Source organism: Saccoglossus kowalevskii, chromosome 4, assembly GCF_978046115.1.
Source record: "Saccoglossus kowalevskii chromosome 4, keSacKowa6.1, whole genome shotgun sequence".
Classification (NCBI taxonomy): Eukaryota; Metazoa; Hemichordata; class Enteropneusta; family Harrimaniidae; genus Saccoglossus; species Saccoglossus kowalevskii.
Window position 1 is genome coordinate 16,521,780 of NC_140644.1, and position 17,488 is coordinate 16,539,267.

The following is a 17,488-nucleotide window of genomic DNA, read 5'->3' on the forward strand; positions in this document are numbered from 1 at the left end:
ACACACAGTACTCTGCCCAGAGAAGCTTATTCTCATTCAATAGATTTTCTTTTATCTCTTCTTAATACACATGGATATCGAATCACATCAAACATAGCCTACTTTACATGCAACATGCCCATTCTCACAAGTGAGACTCGTATGCCCGGAAACGATCGGGTTTTAACAACACGTCACAGTATGAAAACGTGTCATAATGGCAAGAGGAGTGGTGAGAAATGTCACACTCAGTAAACTCAGTAAGTGAGCTTTATTTTGACACACGTCCCGAAGACGTGACTAGTTGGAATAAGATTGTATAAGTTGCCATGGGAACCATGTTACAACACTAAATTAGCACCTGTAAAATATTTAACCATGCATTCAAAGATGCATCCCACAGTCTAGATTAAATAATGAGCTGTGAGCAGCCAGCCTTAACACGTCGTGTTCTTAGGCTCGTTCTACTATATCTAACAAAAATTCAGCCTCGTTCCCATATCTCTAACAAGACTATTGCGGAATGAAACCGAAAGTAAATTTCTAAGGGTGTTGCTAAATGAAGGATAATTGACCAGGCATCGGCTCCATAGAAACAATTTGAAATGAGATGGACGTACACGTTCTTCAAATCATAGATGCTTATCCAGAATAAAGTGATGTTACAAAAAATTAAATATATAACCAACTGTCGCGTGCAAGAAGGCTGGAACGTTGGAGGTGGTATCCGATAGAGGGCGTCGTATAGGAATATCACTTGTGGGAAGACTTGCAAAGTCCTAGCATACTCTAAAGCCACCACGATCCCTGCTGTGTTATCTGCAGATAGGGAACACGCTATAATCGTGAATAAGGATGTGATAAGTTGACCTGCGCAGGAGATCAATAACAACCCAGTCTCTAGGTTGTTTTCTGCCGTGTTATCAATTCGCCAACCACAGCTACGTGAATTCATCCGTATTAGAGCAACCAGACTAGCAACGCAGCCTGAGATATACACCGCCATGGGAAAACTATCGTATACATACTCGGCCATACTGTCATCACTTCTTTTCACCAGCCCTATATGGGCTAACACAAACATTGTTAGTCCTATGTAGCTGTGGCTGAGGGTGCGATGCTTTGCCTTATCGTGATGAGGCTGATTTCGATCTCTGCCTTCAGCTTCCAGGTCCCCTCTTCCGGTAACGTTCTTGTACAGGAAGTACATAATGCCGGACATAATTATTTCAGGAATTCACTGGATGTATTTACTATCGTGTTAAACGAGAATTCGTTTTCCTTATCTAAGTTTGACACTGTAAGAAACGGACATACACCATCATGGAATTCATAGTTTAATCTACAGCATTAGTAATTTGGATGGATAATATACAAGCACATTAAGCCAAGTTTTTTGGCAAATGATGCTATGTTTTAACATCAAAGCACATTAACTGCCAGTGGCGAATTAATCACAGTCGATATACGTAGAGCTGTCAACTTCAATTTGTCGTTTGAGAGGACGAGGTCATCTAGGTGTACGTGGCAAAAAACGACTGAAAAGATTTCTTTTTTGCATTTTTCATTGTCAACGATATCCTACTTCTGATCCTACATCAAATACTTTCTTTGTTTTTTGACAAACTTTGCTACTATAACACTCCCTCAATTCCTTACCTTTATCGACATTCGTATATTGCCATTGGGTCAATGCTGTCACGTTTGCTCTGACGTCAGATAAATTGTAATAGCTTGGACACATGACAGATCGATTAAACATTCTGCTGTTGTGAGTCCAATCAGTCCAAGTCTCGATGACGTAATAGCGACACCAACTGCTGATGTTGGTTGCCCAGATTAACATCATTGCCACTCTGGAAAAAACGGTACGATATTAGGGATTGGTCAGTTACTTCGGCCTAGGGGGGGGGGGGTCGGTGGATCAGTAAGGGGGTTACCCTGTTTTTGGTTTTGCGAATAGGGGGGTCACCCTGTTTTTGATATCATGAATAGGGGGGTCACCATGTTTTCCAGAATTCACACATGCGCTTATGCATATATTTAAAAAAAAAATATTTCAGAACAAAAGATAAAAAAGTTAATCGTACAAATGTGTTCTTAATAATAACTATTACCTATATTGCCTATGAATTTGTTGATGCAAAAAATGTTATATGCTAAATATTTTGGGGTTGAAGTTGCCAAATAACTAACAGATTATGCAATGCGGCTAGAACCCCAATTATACAGTTAAGTTTTAAGCACATCCCAAGTCCATGTGCTGCTGATATCAGATTATTCTATTTAAAGTCTGAAGTCACCATTGTATAAGATATTTACTGGATTTATCCATATAACAGGAGACGGGAGACGGAAAGACACAGCAATTAGTACAAAAAGCAGTGACAGTTTTTGTTCAGCAAATCAAAAAAGTTAAATTTGTGAAAATGCTGATATATAAATTAAAATAAATGATGAAAAAATAAATAGTTTTTTTTAGTTTTTTTAACTTTTAAATAATGCATATTTTGCTCTGTGAAATACCAAAATCCAACACAAATTTAAGCAAAAATCAAAGTGTCCTTTGTTTTCATAAGCACAGACTGTACTTCGGGTGTAAAGCATTCCTGGTCTATAAGATATGAAAGATATTTTAAATCCAAATTAGTTTTCAAAGAGTTCTAACCTTTGCTTTTATTTACTATCTTTAGCAGCATAGATTTCCCTCCTTCCTGCAGCCTTTTCTGTAGTCGTTTTTTGGCTTTATGCTTCCCCTCCCCTCCTAAGGTCTATTAAATGCAAACACTAAAAATTATGGCAAACCATATTTTTACTGCACATATACATTTTGTAATCATGTCAGAGCCAAAATTGTTAATGTTTGTTTTTAGGGGGGGGTCAGCATGTTTTAAAATATAATGTTGGGGGTGGGTCACCCACTTTTTTTTATTTGATAGGGGGTGGGTCAACTGAGATTTACAGCTGGCAAAATGGAATCTGCCGACTCCCCTTAGGCCGAAGTAACTGACCAATCCCTTATACAAGAGTTTACCGCATGAGGGGAACGTGCAGTTTTTGCGACATGAAGAACGCAGGAGATCGAGGACGAGGTTGAAAAACGTTTAAGGGTTTCTACAACTGTGTGGTCACCGATGTTAGGTACAGTATTTGTAATATAACACCAATTCAATAAACCATGTCGGGCACTGGCACTCAGTTGTAGTATATTTATAACACCAGTGGGGGAGGGCGTCCAGGGCAACCGATAGTGAAATTGACAAATAAACAACAACGAGATGCTGAATATTTACGAGCTACGAAAACACCAAGTAACGCCCATATTTGAGAAACCACGCCCACTATTGAGAAGCCACGCCAAAATTGTAACACGATGTTCAATAAACAGTTATCAGAACTTCGTGATGCGTGATTCACTGACTTGTAATATAGACGAATTGCAACATTATACGTATTCCTCAAAAACAGGGTGTGGTTAAACGAAAAAATTCGCGACATTGATCGCAACTGAAAATCAAGCAAAACATCACATGGCCAAAAATTGAGGAAACATGACATGATTACGTATGTTCCATGTGTTGCATTGATTGGAGACTGTTTAAAAAAAGGAAGTTAAAACTCACCTAGCAAACAGAGGCCACTTAGTTAAAATGGCATCTGAAAGCCCACACGAATAACAACTGGCAAAAAATAAAAGCTATTTGAGCGATTGATTCCGCGGCGTTCATTGGCTTTCCTGTCGCGTAACTTCCATCTGCCACTGCACCAACAGTAAACCCACACTCTAATATAGCACATACACCAAACAACGTTGCTCCCACTGAGAAAAAAAACATACAAATTATGTACTGAAGACAATCAGGTACACATAGTGTACATAGTGTGCATAGAAGAAATGGTACGTAACATTAAAATGTGTCTCAATATTAAAACGGAGCTGACGTCACCTGCGCGAAAATTGGGTCGTAAGCGACTATAACAACACGCTAAAAACGCAAAGGTTTATGGGTGGACGCTTATTTGTAAACAACGACACGCTGTGGCCGCCTGCCGCACGAGCAGGTGACGACATCGCCGCTTTGATGCCAATAATATTCTTTGATGGATTTGCGTTCACTAACCAATGATATATGCTGATACGCCATGTGGACGACGTTCTCCATCGTGTTGCCGAACCATTCCGGACATTTTTATGAACACCATGCACGAGATTGAACTTATAAATAGGTAGAAATAGAAGGCGTCGACTTGACTGGGTGTGAGACTGTTTGCTGGATCCGCCAGCACGTACGATACAGTCAGCACAACACCCACCACCACGTGGGTCATCCCCCATAGCTGACTGAATGCAATACCCGCCTTTGATCCGGGGAGAAATATTAAGAATAATTGTTGTTAATATGGTAGATTCTCAGTTATTAACTTGTAAAAATGGATTAAAAAACGTAAAGCTCATGTAATGGTGACGTACTAGAAAAAGCATGTTCTTTGTATATTTTTATTATATTTTTACAAAAAACATTTTTGATTGACACTTTGATGAGCCACTCCCACGACAATGCAATTGTCTGACTATGTTACATAACGGAGGAGGTTACGTCGGTCAACATTGTGTTTTTAGGCTGAATTGCAGTTCCAGAAGCGTACGTTGTCTCCACATTGATTGGTGGCGCTGTTGATCATGAAATGCGTAGTTACTAGTACACATAGAAAATAATATCAAGGATTATATTGAATGAAAGATGTGTGAATTATGTGTTTATATTAACCTAAAAAGTTCAATACAGTGGTTCTTAATAATCAGATACGACAAATCACAATCCCTCCACGAGGGACTGTGATGGTAAATGCAAACAGCACGATTATATGAATAAAAACATATTGGTCAGTGTACAACCACAAAAAAAAAACGATTTGCCGACGTCATGCGAAATTAAAATAAAACTAAAATGACTTCCCACTGATCGGAACATGCATCTAAATAACCCGAATTAGATGGGCTTCAATGTCGGAATATTAGCAACAGCAGTTGGTCTCAACACGATCGTCTTTAAACGACGTGTGGGAGGGTGTCATCCGGGGTCATTGTCTTCTGCGAACTAATTAGCATATCAAGGCACTGTTTAACATACGTTTGATTCATCGGAAAGTCCCAGTGAATTGCATTGTGCGGAAATTGAATTCACGAAAATGTCGTTCTAGAGTGGATATTAGAAATCTCGTTTTAGGCAGGGTTGGCAATCCATGTTTTTTGTTTGTTTTTTGTCATCAAGGTGTGAAGCTAGTGCCAGTACTTAATTATCACATATATTGTGACCGTATTAGATTTGTTATGCTTATCTAAAGTTGCGATGGCATATTAACATTCTGAGAAAGAAATTAATATAGGAGGTGGCCCTATATGTTAAGCCTATGCTAAATTACACCTCTCGCGTAGGCGACATGTAAACGTTTCAGTGTATAACTGTCAAATGCAGAGCTATCGACGCCGAAGTTGCAATTTCAGTAGCCGTGCATGTCTTGTTTTAGTAATCGTTACTATTCTACCAAAGCCCTCAGTTCTTTTCACACAACCCAGTAAGGGAAATTGTTGTCTCCTGTCCTTCGAAATAAATTAGTAACTAAGAACTGAGTTTTTAATTTGAAGCAAATAAATGATCAGATATTTACATAGTTAGAATTAAGACTGTTGATTACTAACAAATCTCATCAAATCAGACTCGCCGTTAAAAATAATGTACAACTAAAATAATAAGCTCAACCAACTTGAAAACAGTAACTAACAACCTTATCACGGCCTCCATTCTGATGAATCTGTGGATTTCCAGTGAACAGGAGCGTCTCCATTGATTATGTTAATTAGTTCGGGGAAATCGGCGTCCTCAGGCTAGAGATCATAGTCACCCACATATTACTAACTATATAAACTATTTAAATAATGTACGTACGTAGTAGTATATATACGTACAGACTTGACCTGCCTGGAAATGTCTGTCATTGTTTCTATAATACGATGCCGCTTTAAAGTGATGAACGTTATTTAGCTTCGTGTGGTTATGTAATACTAGGTCAACTAATAAACACCGTACCGGGCCGACAGTTATCGTATTTTCCGACGCCGGTAAATTCGAAAGTTTCATCCAGGCCAGTCATCGCGCGATTCCACGTTTGGTAAATGGACATAACGTATTTTCAGGGCAGCCGATAGGAGCATCTTATGCATAGTGGATAGACCAACCATCAATAACACTGCAGGTAAGTCTAGATCTGATAAATTTCAGTTCATAGCGTAAAATGTGTAAGTTTAACTCAAAGTTTACAATTACACGTGAAGTAAAAATAGACACTCCGACACTTAATCGGGGTTCCCTTTGTATTAATTACTAACTCAGTGGAATTTGCAATTTCCTAACTTGAACCGACAATACAATTGTCTTATTTTTATGTGAACAAAAAACGACAATATACAAGTTACTATAAGCTGGATAGCCCGTACGCATGTAGTAGTCGCATTAACTACTTGGCAGGTAAAATAGTAGCAAGCTGGAAATAAAATACCGACTAAAAACTAACTACGTTACGACTAGTATAGGCGAGATTTGACTATAATCTACTATATGTGACGTAAGATGCGTGACGTTGACATGCCCGGTGAGAGTGGCTAGTTATTAGTATGCTGTGTTCGTTAACTGCATACGTGCCAGGAGGCTGCTCTCCCATTCGCGACAGCTAGTGCATACTTGTTTAGACTTTTAGTTTGTATTTACTGAATTTACCATTGTAGGTATTTCAATTAGGTTGACCACGCTTTAGGGAACCGCGATCAAACGGAAATACAGTATGAATGCGGATCTCAAGTTTCTTCAACGCCCAGTTGTTGTGTTGTGTAGTGCCCATTCAGTGCATTGAACCCGCACTCTGAAAGCCGGTAAAAGACAATGTTTTTGTTCTTATAGGTGCCGATGACACCGAAGCCCTATAGATTTTATAAACCATTTGTATATCCCCCAATCATACAACATAATCTACTAAACAGCGTTACTTACAATTGACGCCTGTAAACGTTTCAAGTATAATCGTCAAGTGCAGAGATATCAATGCCGAAATTTTTATTTCAATAGCCGTGCATGTCTTGTTTCAGATATTCTTCCCAAACCCACGACCGCTTTCTCTCAACCCACTATGAGAAATTGTTTTCGTCTGTATTTCACAATAAATTAGTAGATCCGAATCGAGGTTTCGATTTGAAGCAAATAAATAATTGGATAGTTAGATAAATAAGACTGTTGAGTACTAACAAATATCCTCAAATCAGACTATATTAAAAATAATATATCACTATTATCATCTAACGGGAATACAGTATGTTAATCAACAACCTTAAAACGGCCTCCATTATGATGAATCTGGGGATTTCTAGTCAACAGGAGCGTGTTCATTCATTATGTTAATCAGCTCGGAGTAGTCGTCGACCTCACGGTGACAGCCAATCACAACTGGAATACTATATGTACGTACGGTGACTTAACCTGCCTGGACATATCTGTCATTGTTTCTATAATACGATGCCGTGAACGTTATTTAGCTTCATGTGGTTATACATTACCAATAAACACCGTGCCGGGGAGACAGTTATCATATTTCCAGTTTCCGGCGCAGGTAAAATCTAAAGTTTCATCCGTAGGCCGAGACATCCTGTGATTGTGTAGAAGCACGCATTCTAAATTTGGTCAATGGACATAAATATAACGTGTTTTTCAATGCTGATTGGGGCAGCCGTTCGGAGTATCTTATACATAGTGAATAGACTGATTATTAGTCACACTACAGGTAAATCTAGATGACATAGACATTTCAGTTTATGACGCAAAATATGTAAGTTTACCTACATAGAGGGACTGTGGTTTAACTTACAGTTCATACGCGTGTATAAAATATACTACCCGACACTTACTCAAGTTTGCCTTAAAAGTTTCTATTAATTACCAGCGTTGGAAGATTTACATTTGCATAACCCACAATACATTTGTCTCATTTTTATGTGAACAAAGCTCTACAGACGTGCGGAACCTGGATCAGAATCAGTGTTATGATACTCTAAAAGACTAATTTTCCAAACACGTTGTCAACAAACAATAACATCCATGTTGAGAGCGGGACTTTCCAATGTGGTTATATTTAGAAAGTGGGCGGTTTGTCGTGGCTCAGCTTTCTTGTATATTGAGCTATGAGTCACTACAGCACGTACGCAAATAATCGTACTTAGTTACATGGCAAGTGGAATTGTAGCTGGAAAATGCCGACTAACTGCTGATGATCTAGTTGTTACGACTAGTATAGGTGAGATTTGTCTTAATCTACTGTCTGTGGCGCAAGATGAGTGACGTTCGCAGTGAGAGGGGCTTCTCTTCTTAGTATGTTGTGTTCGTTAACGGCATACAGTGCGTAACTCTCGGGAAGTCGCTTCTCGCATTCGTGACAACTAGTGCATAACTATTAGTTTGTGTTTTACTGAATTGGGTACATTGTAGCTATTTCAATTAGGTTATTGCAAACCTGCCGACCACGCTCTAGAGAACTGCTCTCAAACGAAAAGTCACTAAAAATGCGAGTCTCAAGTATCTTCTTCAGCCATAACTGAAAGTTGTACTGTGTAGTGTCCATTCAGTGCTTTCAACTCGCGCTTTGGAAGCACAGTAAAACAGTGTCTTTGTTTTTTTGGGTGGTGACACACCGTTATATATCGATGTTATAAAACCACAGTAATCCCCCTGACCGTGGATAATACCAACATAATCGAAACGGCGTTACGTACAATTTCTCGTTTTGTTATTTGCTTTTATCAGTGTTCCTGTGAAAATGGCCACCTCGTATAGAGCAATTAATGCTGATTTGCCGGACTTCGAGACCATTTCATTAAATTCTGTGGACATTGACGAATACAGGAATCTTATAAGAAAAAGGGCAGTCAGCAAAGAAGAGTAAGTAATGAAAGATCGACTGCAATAATGCAGTCATGGCGTAAATAGCTTGCTAAGAATATGTCATTAAAACGGGGGAGTCGTCACCTGCGCACGCGGCAGACCTCCATATCCCAATCCGATTAAAATAAGATCCTGGTTGGCTTAATTATTTTTTATATTTATTAATTTTAATTAGTTTTTGACGTTACAAATATGTGGCTGCAAGAATTGTTTTGTTTGTGGTGCCGATCCAGCAAATTTATTGTAAAAATAAATATTAAAATAAATAATTTAAATTAATAATTATAATAAAAAGCGCCTACCGATTAAAGCCTTTGCGTTTTAGCACGCGTTATCGTCGTCGCTTGGAACACAATTCCTGCGCGAGAGCAGGTGACGTCTTCTTTACTTTAATATACGTTAATATTTTGGGCATCTATTAAGAAGCCTTCTCATTTTCGTTTAGTTTGGCAGAAAATCAGTCTCGTTCTGGCCACAATGAATGCCTCCTTTATATGACGTCATGGTCTAAATCTACATGAATCATGGGATCCCGAAACACGTGAACTTTCCTGTCACTTATCACAGGAGGACGTTTGCGTTGGATATCGGGAAGTATTTGCTCATGCCTTTTCCACAAGAATATCGTCTAGGTAAAACAGTAGTGTTAATGATATTTAGTAAAGAAGGTATATGTAGATGATTACGAAACCCATTTATAGGGTTTACGCATGGTACAGAGTACGATAAGGTAACATCACTGTCATCCGGAACAATGGTATTAGTCAACGCATTGTACTTTGTGTCTGTTTCAGGTCACCGGGCGGTACCGTATGTGGACAGCTAGCTGGCATCACATTGGTCGTTATTGGAGTCGCCTTAACTCTGACATTTATACTCAAACATGGTGAGAAAGTGGCTGAGCAAGACAACGATGGGTACTTCATATTTGTGTATACCACCTCGATATGTTCAATGATTCTGCTAAAGTTTGTTTTCATTCGCCCAAGGTCCGGCGACGAGTTTGTACAACGGAACGCCAGGTCGCACTATTTATTCGGTAATTATTCTATGCTTTTCGGGCGGGACATGTCTCTCATCCCATCTCATTTAGGGAGTGCGTGCACGTATACGCACAATTTTATCGAGATCCACGCATTTTGTCATCATTGAACGCGGGTTTTAAAATAGCAGTAAAGTGGCTCTACTCGACGATCACGGATTTTTGAAAAACAAGCGTAAGATTATGCATTATATGAGGCTGTGGTTTGCCTTACAATGTAGAGATACTTTCTCCAATAAAATCATCTTCTTCTTTAATTTGTTGTGTTCTTTTCTCTTACCAAGTTGGCGCAGTCTTGTTTGGGGCTTGTGCTATGCTATACTGTGGGTTGACAGTGGCGGCTGTCTATGATAAGAGTTATATCGGAGCTAACACTACAACTGCTGTTTCGTCAATATGCCGTATATTGTTCACTTTAGCACAGTTACTATTTGTGTGTGAATATTCCAACGTATGCATCAACAAATATAATTTATTAGCAAGGTAAGTTTTGTATACTTATACTAACATAAACCAAAACATAAATTATATATATATATATATATATATATATATATATATGAATTAATATAATTCTCATTAATATAACATTTAGTTAAATCCATTGTAATGTTGGGGTGTTTTTCGTCGATAGATTAGGCGTGATATGCATCTGGGCCGGTAATATTGGTACATGGTGTCGGCTGTATACAAAGGAAACTTCGGAAACATGGATCACAAAGGATGATACAGGTGAACTCAGGTGCAGTAACCCGGATGTCAATAATACCCAATGGCTAGATCTGAAAGGCGAGTCATTCAGTTTTAGAAACCATTTCAAACATACATTGAAGTTCAAGTCACACACATTTGTCGAAAATCAAGTGTGGATTTAGAATGAACCGGCGCGTCCCACCCAAACCTTCGTTACTAGTACCCACAATGCAATGCAGCAATAACGCCATAGTTAAAGGAAACATCAAGCCAAACAACATAATGATTCCTCAAGTAAAAGCTCCACAAATGTATGAGAATGCAATTTACAGTTTTTTATTATAATTACTTTTCATTCTCTAGATATTTAACTTTTCATTAGTAATATGTAGTCAGCCATCTTGATTCTCAAGCAAAGGGTTGTGGGTAAAGTATGACATCATAGAATCTGTTGTCATAAAATCAGAAAATGATTTCATCTATAACATGAGAAATACTGATGCGAATTAGTTCGCATCAAATTTTCGTTGTGCATATTACTCATGTATATAATTATAGTAATGGAAATTAGAATGTTATAAATACACATAAAGTGAAAATATTGCCAAAAATGTTAGAAAAATAAAAATCGGTACTTTAGTCGTGTATGTAGAATGACACTTTTTTCCCCTTTTTGTGATCAACAGGTAATATATCACCTGTATACCCTACTCACATCGGTAAATTCTGTACAATATAAGGAAATTTTAGCATTTGGTAGAAAAACATAAAAAAAAATATTTTCAGTTTTGTTTCCATGACAACTATTTTATAAGCATGTTTGGCACTAATACATGTGTGCTACCATGTTCTAAACTTTCAGTCAATTTGAAGTTCAACTTTTGAAGTTATAGATGAAATCATTTTCCCAATTTCTGACAACAGATAAGTGTCACACGCCAGTGCCGAATCATCTCGTATTTTTTTTGAAATCAACGATAAACAGCCTCTTTTTATCTCCTTATCCGAGTTAGCCTATACAAATCGTCATATCCGGGCAAAAAATATACATGAATATTCACTATATGCAAATTATATAGCAAAATAAATAAACACCAAGTGCGAGTTATCTGTCTTCAAAACACGCTCTGTTATTTGTGTCGCGTATTTTACATAGTGTATGTAGACTCAGGCAATTAACACACAAACACATCTTAACCGCTACTAACATGCAGTCTGTGTTAATGATTACAGATTCAACTGTTAACAACTCAACCGAGCTCACCTTCATGAGTATCCTGCACTCGGCTTCCGCGTTGTTGGTACCTGCAGCGATGGAGTATGATATCATTATGTCCGGGGTGATGTTTTATATGTATACAAACGTTGGTAACACGTGTGTCATCGAGGACATACGACCCAGGGTGCGCAAAAACAGAAGTCTGAAAAACAGTTACTTTGGGTTTGCATTGGGTATACTTGTGATCGTGTCATCATTTGCGATATGCATGGGGTATATCAGAGAAGTCAGCAAAGACCCTTTCGAAGCAGAATCTATGTACTATGGTTATGTAGGCACCATGTATTTAATGACTGTGATTGCCTCGCTTGCTGGATTCTTGCGAATACGTAACAGCGACTGGATTTATAATGCATCTGCGAGGAACGACAAACAACTTGAGACCGGACTGTTACTGCTATCTTCCGTTGGTCAGTTAATACACCCAATTTTCGCCTGCGTTGCTGCTTATTACTCGGTCGATTCTTACCGACATTTACACAATGCAATAGTTTTATTGGTGAAGGAGAGTCTTCGAATCGTGGGTGTGTTTGCACAAGTCACTTTTCTAGTGGAAACACTTCACAGATCTCCACCACCTGGTCAATCGAGAGCGATTATAGTTCGACAGTTTGTACTGTTTTTAATCCTTTCGAATTTCACGCTGTGGCTTTTGACTTTCTACGAGCTCCAGTACATTTACGTCCACCCTGTACAGTATTGCTTCTATGGCAAAATTGCATGGTCGCTTATAGTGCACCTATCCTCCCCACTAGAAATGTACTTCCGATTTCATTCTGTTATACTGATGTTGGAGATTTGGGAAAGCTTTTAATGGATCTCGATTGATGTAATATTTTGTTTTTGGTAAGCGATAAATAGTATAATAATGCATCCAGTACATGAATACTTCGAAAAGGCTAAGATATAGCAAAAATGTACATACCTTTATGGAGGAAACCGTTACTTGTCAACATTTACATACAACCAATACATATTCAACGATCTGTAAGCAAGTTGGGTAATTTTCACGTTTTATAAAAAAAATCGGATATCATGGTTAAACACTTTCACATATTTACAATCATATAAAGTAATATAATGATACAAATGATAATAATGATGAAGCATAACTCAACTTCAATAGGAATGATTTCAAATATATTTAATATATTTTATTTTTACCAGGTGGTATCACAAATGAGAGTGAAATGGACACGCATATCAGTGGTAACTGTAATTTTCTTTGGAAGGGCCACGATTTAAACCGTATTAAAATAAATTTACGCACTTATTTATTGGGTTGTATTTTTTCCAAGCCAGTACGAGTGTCTTCTTAGCTCATTTCTGTCAGTAGCACGAAATAGGGGTTTATAATTGACAAATGTCCTTGCATGTGAGTAATTTGTAGCTGTAATCATAGCATATATGGTTGCATAGCGATCTCTTAGCATTGCAAATGCGATTTGGTTTCGTCTTAAGATTTATTCTTTCGATTTTTTTTCGTGAAAATGCAAATGTTGTAGACATAGTGAGATGAATAAAATTTGCATGTTCGTCACGTGTATGGTTGAACAGCCAATGTACTGGCTTATTTCAGTTAAGTGGTAAACATGATGAGATATTGTGGCACAGTGCCTTAATTTGTTTCAAAGATTTTGAAAGGTGTCATTAAAAAGGTTGAGGTCGGATCTGTTGCATACTGGAATGTATGTAACACATCAACAGCAAATTACGAATGACTATTCTTGCCTTGGAATTTGTGCTAAGTTCACAAAGACATGCAATAGTTATTCGATACATGGGTGCCACGTGGCTTCATTAATACCAGATGGGCGAAAAACTGATCGTAGTGTGTAGGGATTCGACCAAAAGGATACACATTAGTTCATTACAGAGAGTTTAGCTTTATTCATTTAAACGATCAGCTAAGGTAACACCTCGCTGTCCATTTCTCTTACGAAAAATTACATACTCTCCAATAAAACTCTAAGACGAGGTAGAGTAAACATGCGATCATCCAATGACTACCAGAGATATGTCTAACAAATTAAAGCATTTAATTGTCATTACTGAACACGATTAGTAAACAATGTATTTATTAAATTCATGTAATATATGTATATTATGTCTCCCAAGTCGTTGATCCTAAATAATACTGCAACGTCGTGTGACGCAAACGTACGTACGTGATGTCATTATAGTAACAATGGTCTAGGGTCCCGGAGCTGTTAGGTGAGCTAGTCTCTGAACTATATATAGCCAGCGCCCATAAAAACAAACAAAATGTATATTCCGTCAACCGTTTGACACAATTGTTTTCATCTTTGTTAAGTCTATCCATTTTTGCGAATATATTATTCCGGGTATATGCAACAATCAGACATATCCATAGAACCCATACTCAGTAAGTTATTTCAACTTCCGTTTTGGAAGATCGTTTTGGAGCTAAAAAGTTATATTTACTTAACCTCTTGAACAATATAGATCATATTCTGAAATTATTTATTGTAGACATAGCTATAATTGTTCTTATAACTTTTAGACAACGCAAACAGCATATGTAATTTATTTGTATTCAGCTATGGTGTGCTATTTTACTATTTGCACGTGTTTATAATGACTCCTAGTTGAGTTGCATGTGCGACCTGTGGTGTGTGAAATAATATTTTTATTTTTATTCAAGCGTATCTATAATATCCGAGAAATCATCAAATGTGGCTGGGACCTTCACGCTTTTGTTGGGACAATACAAAACTGCAGATTGGTTAAAAGTTATTTTGAAAAAAAGAGCAATTGTCAGCAAGATTAACGCAGTATGTTTTACAATTCCATTACCCTCCCAAAGAGTTTATCTATTATTCACTCATTAGAGACAATTTTACTGCAATTCTTCATTATTATCGGTAACCCGTTTAATCCCCACAGCTCATTTACCGCACAGCAATGAAATAAAGTGTAGGCTGACACCAACTACTACCAGAGCAATTGAAAGAGGAATGTATCTTGACTGAACTATAAGTTATTCAACTGGCTTTGACGGGAGCTGGGATAAAGAATCAATACTAGTACAACAAAAATACATAATAATGAGGTTTAACTAATTGTCGCGGGGGCAGTCTGTAATCCTCGTTTGTTGCATGTGACGTGTGGGAGTTACTAGTAGATCATTTATCCATGCTTAAGCCACTAACCCGAAGTTTCTATTACCGATAGACAGTAATCCCTCAAAGATGAATTCTATAAATATGTACTATTTAAGTACTGGATTCCCAAGGAGCAAGGTCTTATCCACCATAGCCTGCGAGGGCGTTGCTTGATGAAATTAGCTGCCAGAAATAATTCATTCATATAAATTACATACTCTGCATGACGCTGCATGACAGGATATATCTAAGACGATGATATTACGTGATTCATAAATAAATCAAGGTACACTAAAACGTGAAATAAATGACAATTTGTTTAGTTTAGATAATTGCCATGGTTACAATCTATCCACTTATCCAAAGTTCTAAATACATCAGAACAGCATGGAAACGACAGTAAATTCCCAATGGGGTCAATAAATGAAGAATGATAGACCACACCTCGTAACCATAGAAACAATATTGGAGTCGATTCACTTTTTCAGCTTTCAACTCATAAACAGTCATCCAGAAATAGGTGAAATACACAATAGCCATACACATCATTATTTCCCGAACGATGCCAGGTTTGAACTCCTTTGGTGGATCCCTGTGAAGGGCATCGTACAGGAAAATAACTTGACAGAACACTTCGACGATCTTGAAGCACTCGTGAATTAATAGAACCGCGTAATTGGTCACTGGTTCAGGTGACATGGAACACGCTATGATGTTTAAAATTGCACTTACGAACATGCCCAATGTGGAGACAAATAGGAGCAGCATGGTTAGACGAAGACCGTCTTCGCGACTGTCGTTTATTTTCCAAGTATTGTCCCATCGCATTTTGAAATGGCAATTTAAATTACCAATTATCGTCAACGGGTACATAGCCATGCCATATAAATAGTAAACGATCGCAGACTTCTCGCCATTCTCGTCCTCTTCTACCTCATGGTAGATAACAATAACAATAGACAAGACTAGAATAACGCCACCCAGAGCAAGGCCTTTAAAACTTTTTTCCAGAGTAAAATATTTAGATTCCTTCGCGTGGTGTTGCGCCGTTGCCTGGCGTCCAATGTTTCCATGTATAACATACATAAAACCGGACATAACTAGATAAAATTCCATTACACCCGGCACGAGTATAGCAGAGGAGTCCTCAATCATGTGACTAAAATCGTTGTTCTCATTCCTAAAATCTACATCAAATAAAAGTAACCAAAATTAACATAAGTGTATTTCGATTTGGCGGCTCAGATATCTCTACTAACATGAATGCTAACCTGGCTGATGTGTTCAGGACAAACCAACACATATAAAGGGAGTTCGGTCAACGAACCGATATTGATAAGCCATTTTCATCTTTGGTTCGACAACTAACAGTTACATACACATACAAATATGGCTCGTAATTATCCACACCAAAACACCCACCTAAACCAGTTGCACTTGAGTTAACAGTTGACGAGTTACACACGTCATAGTCGAATGGGTTCTTGAAATGATGACCAATTTCTCCGACAAACTCATTGCACCAGCCACTGATGCATGTTGCCCACAGACACATAACTGCGATCCTGTCAAAACGAGTAATCTATAGTTAGGTGAATACACAAATACAGATCGTTGTTTATGTACGATTTACATATATGCATCGATTGCGCCTCTTCCGAGGAGATTCTGAAGAATGAGCCATTTGTGATTGCCAGGGTATCTAGTAAAAATTTATAAGTGAAAACTAATTTAAAGCGCGGTAGTCGTCGCGCTGCGCATGTGCATATGGGTCTCATATAAACAATGATGACGACTTTGACTGTTGCGCAGATCAACGAGTACGAACTGAGACGTTTCCAAGATTTCCAGTGCAAATTGCTCCCAGGTCAAACCTCATACTTGTGATTTTCATTTGAAGAACGCATTGAATTGTGGGAAAATCAATGTTTATCAACACAAATGTCGCATATGCGCAGCGAGACGACTACCGCGCTTTAAACATTCAACATAGTCATTCAACAACAAAAAAACATTTTGTGGGGATTACTATTTACCGACGTATGGTCTTAGATAACCAATAACGAACGCGTTTAGTTACCTAGCAAAACAATTCCACTTTGGTATGCATACGTTGGTGTAGGCACAGACGAATATCCACAGAAAGAGTATAAAAACAATCTCTAGGATGGAATGGGCAGCATAGACATATATGTCACTCTTCGCATAGCTGTCATCTAACACGGAGCCAAACTGCATTCCTGAAAGCACCATACCGCATAAACCGAATAGTGCTGCACCACCTGGCAAATGGAAAACACAGTTATTTTATTCGTTATACTTTTATCGATATCACATCACAAATTAAGCTATTTGTAGCTTAATTTTTTACTGCCTTTTCAGCCAT

At 38.0% G+C, this 17,488-nt stretch overlaps 3 protein-coding genes across 7 annotated transcripts; 1 reads left to right on the top strand and 2 right to left on the bottom strand.

The window, feature by feature from the left end:
• Positions 1 to 26: 26 nt before the first annotated feature.
• On the bottom strand, positions 27 to 7,452 carry LOC102804824 (proton channel OtopLc-like). The gene is made up of 4 exons (XM_085498266.1): positions 7,359 to 7,452; positions 3,603 to 3,799; positions 1,639 to 1,835; positions 27 to 1,215 (listed from the first exon to the last, which is right to left on the bottom strand). Exons 3-4 carry the CDS (start codon positions 1,826 to 1,828, stop codon positions 464 to 466), a joined length of 942 nt encoding a protein of 313 aa, XP_085354392.1. The 5' UTR covers positions 1,829 to 1,835; positions 3,603 to 3,799; positions 7,359 to 7,452; the 3' UTR covers positions 27 to 463.
• Positions 5,952 to 13,520, top strand: LOC102804710 (proton channel OtopLc-like). 5 transcript variants are annotated; one of them, XM_085497858.1, is made up of 7 exons: positions 8,184 to 8,319; positions 8,826 to 8,960; positions 9,758 to 10,002; positions 10,290 to 10,488; positions 10,640 to 10,794; positions 11,932 to 12,387; positions 13,145 to 13,520. In XM_085497858.1, exons 2-7 carry the CDS (start codon positions 8,839 to 8,841, stop codon positions 13,294 to 13,296), a joined length of 1,329 nt encoding a protein of 442 aa, XP_085353984.1. In that variant the 5' UTR covers positions 8,184 to 8,319; positions 8,826 to 8,838; the 3' UTR covers positions 13,297 to 13,520. The 5 variants fall into 5 exon arrangements, with proteins under 5 accessions (XP_085353983.1, XP_085353985.1, XP_085353982.1 ...); XM_085497857.1 differs by lacking the exon at positions 8,184 to 8,319 and adding an exon at positions 5,952 to 6,234 and having other exon boundaries at positions 11,932 to 13,250; XM_085497856.1 differs by having other exon boundaries at positions 8,168 to 8,319; positions 11,932 to 13,250.
• Positions 13,521 to 15,450: 1,930 nt separating this feature from the next.
• Positions 15,451 to 16,657, bottom strand: LOC102804594 (proton channel OTOP2-like). Its single transcript, XM_078011439.2, has 2 exons — positions 16,525 to 16,657; positions 15,451 to 16,289 (listed from the first exon to the last, which is right to left on the bottom strand). Exons 1-2 carry the CDS (start codon positions 16,655 to 16,657, stop codon positions 15,451 to 15,453), a joined length of 972 nt encoding a protein of 323 aa, XP_077867565.2.
• Between the last annotated feature and the right edge of the window lie 831 nt (positions 16,658 to 17,488).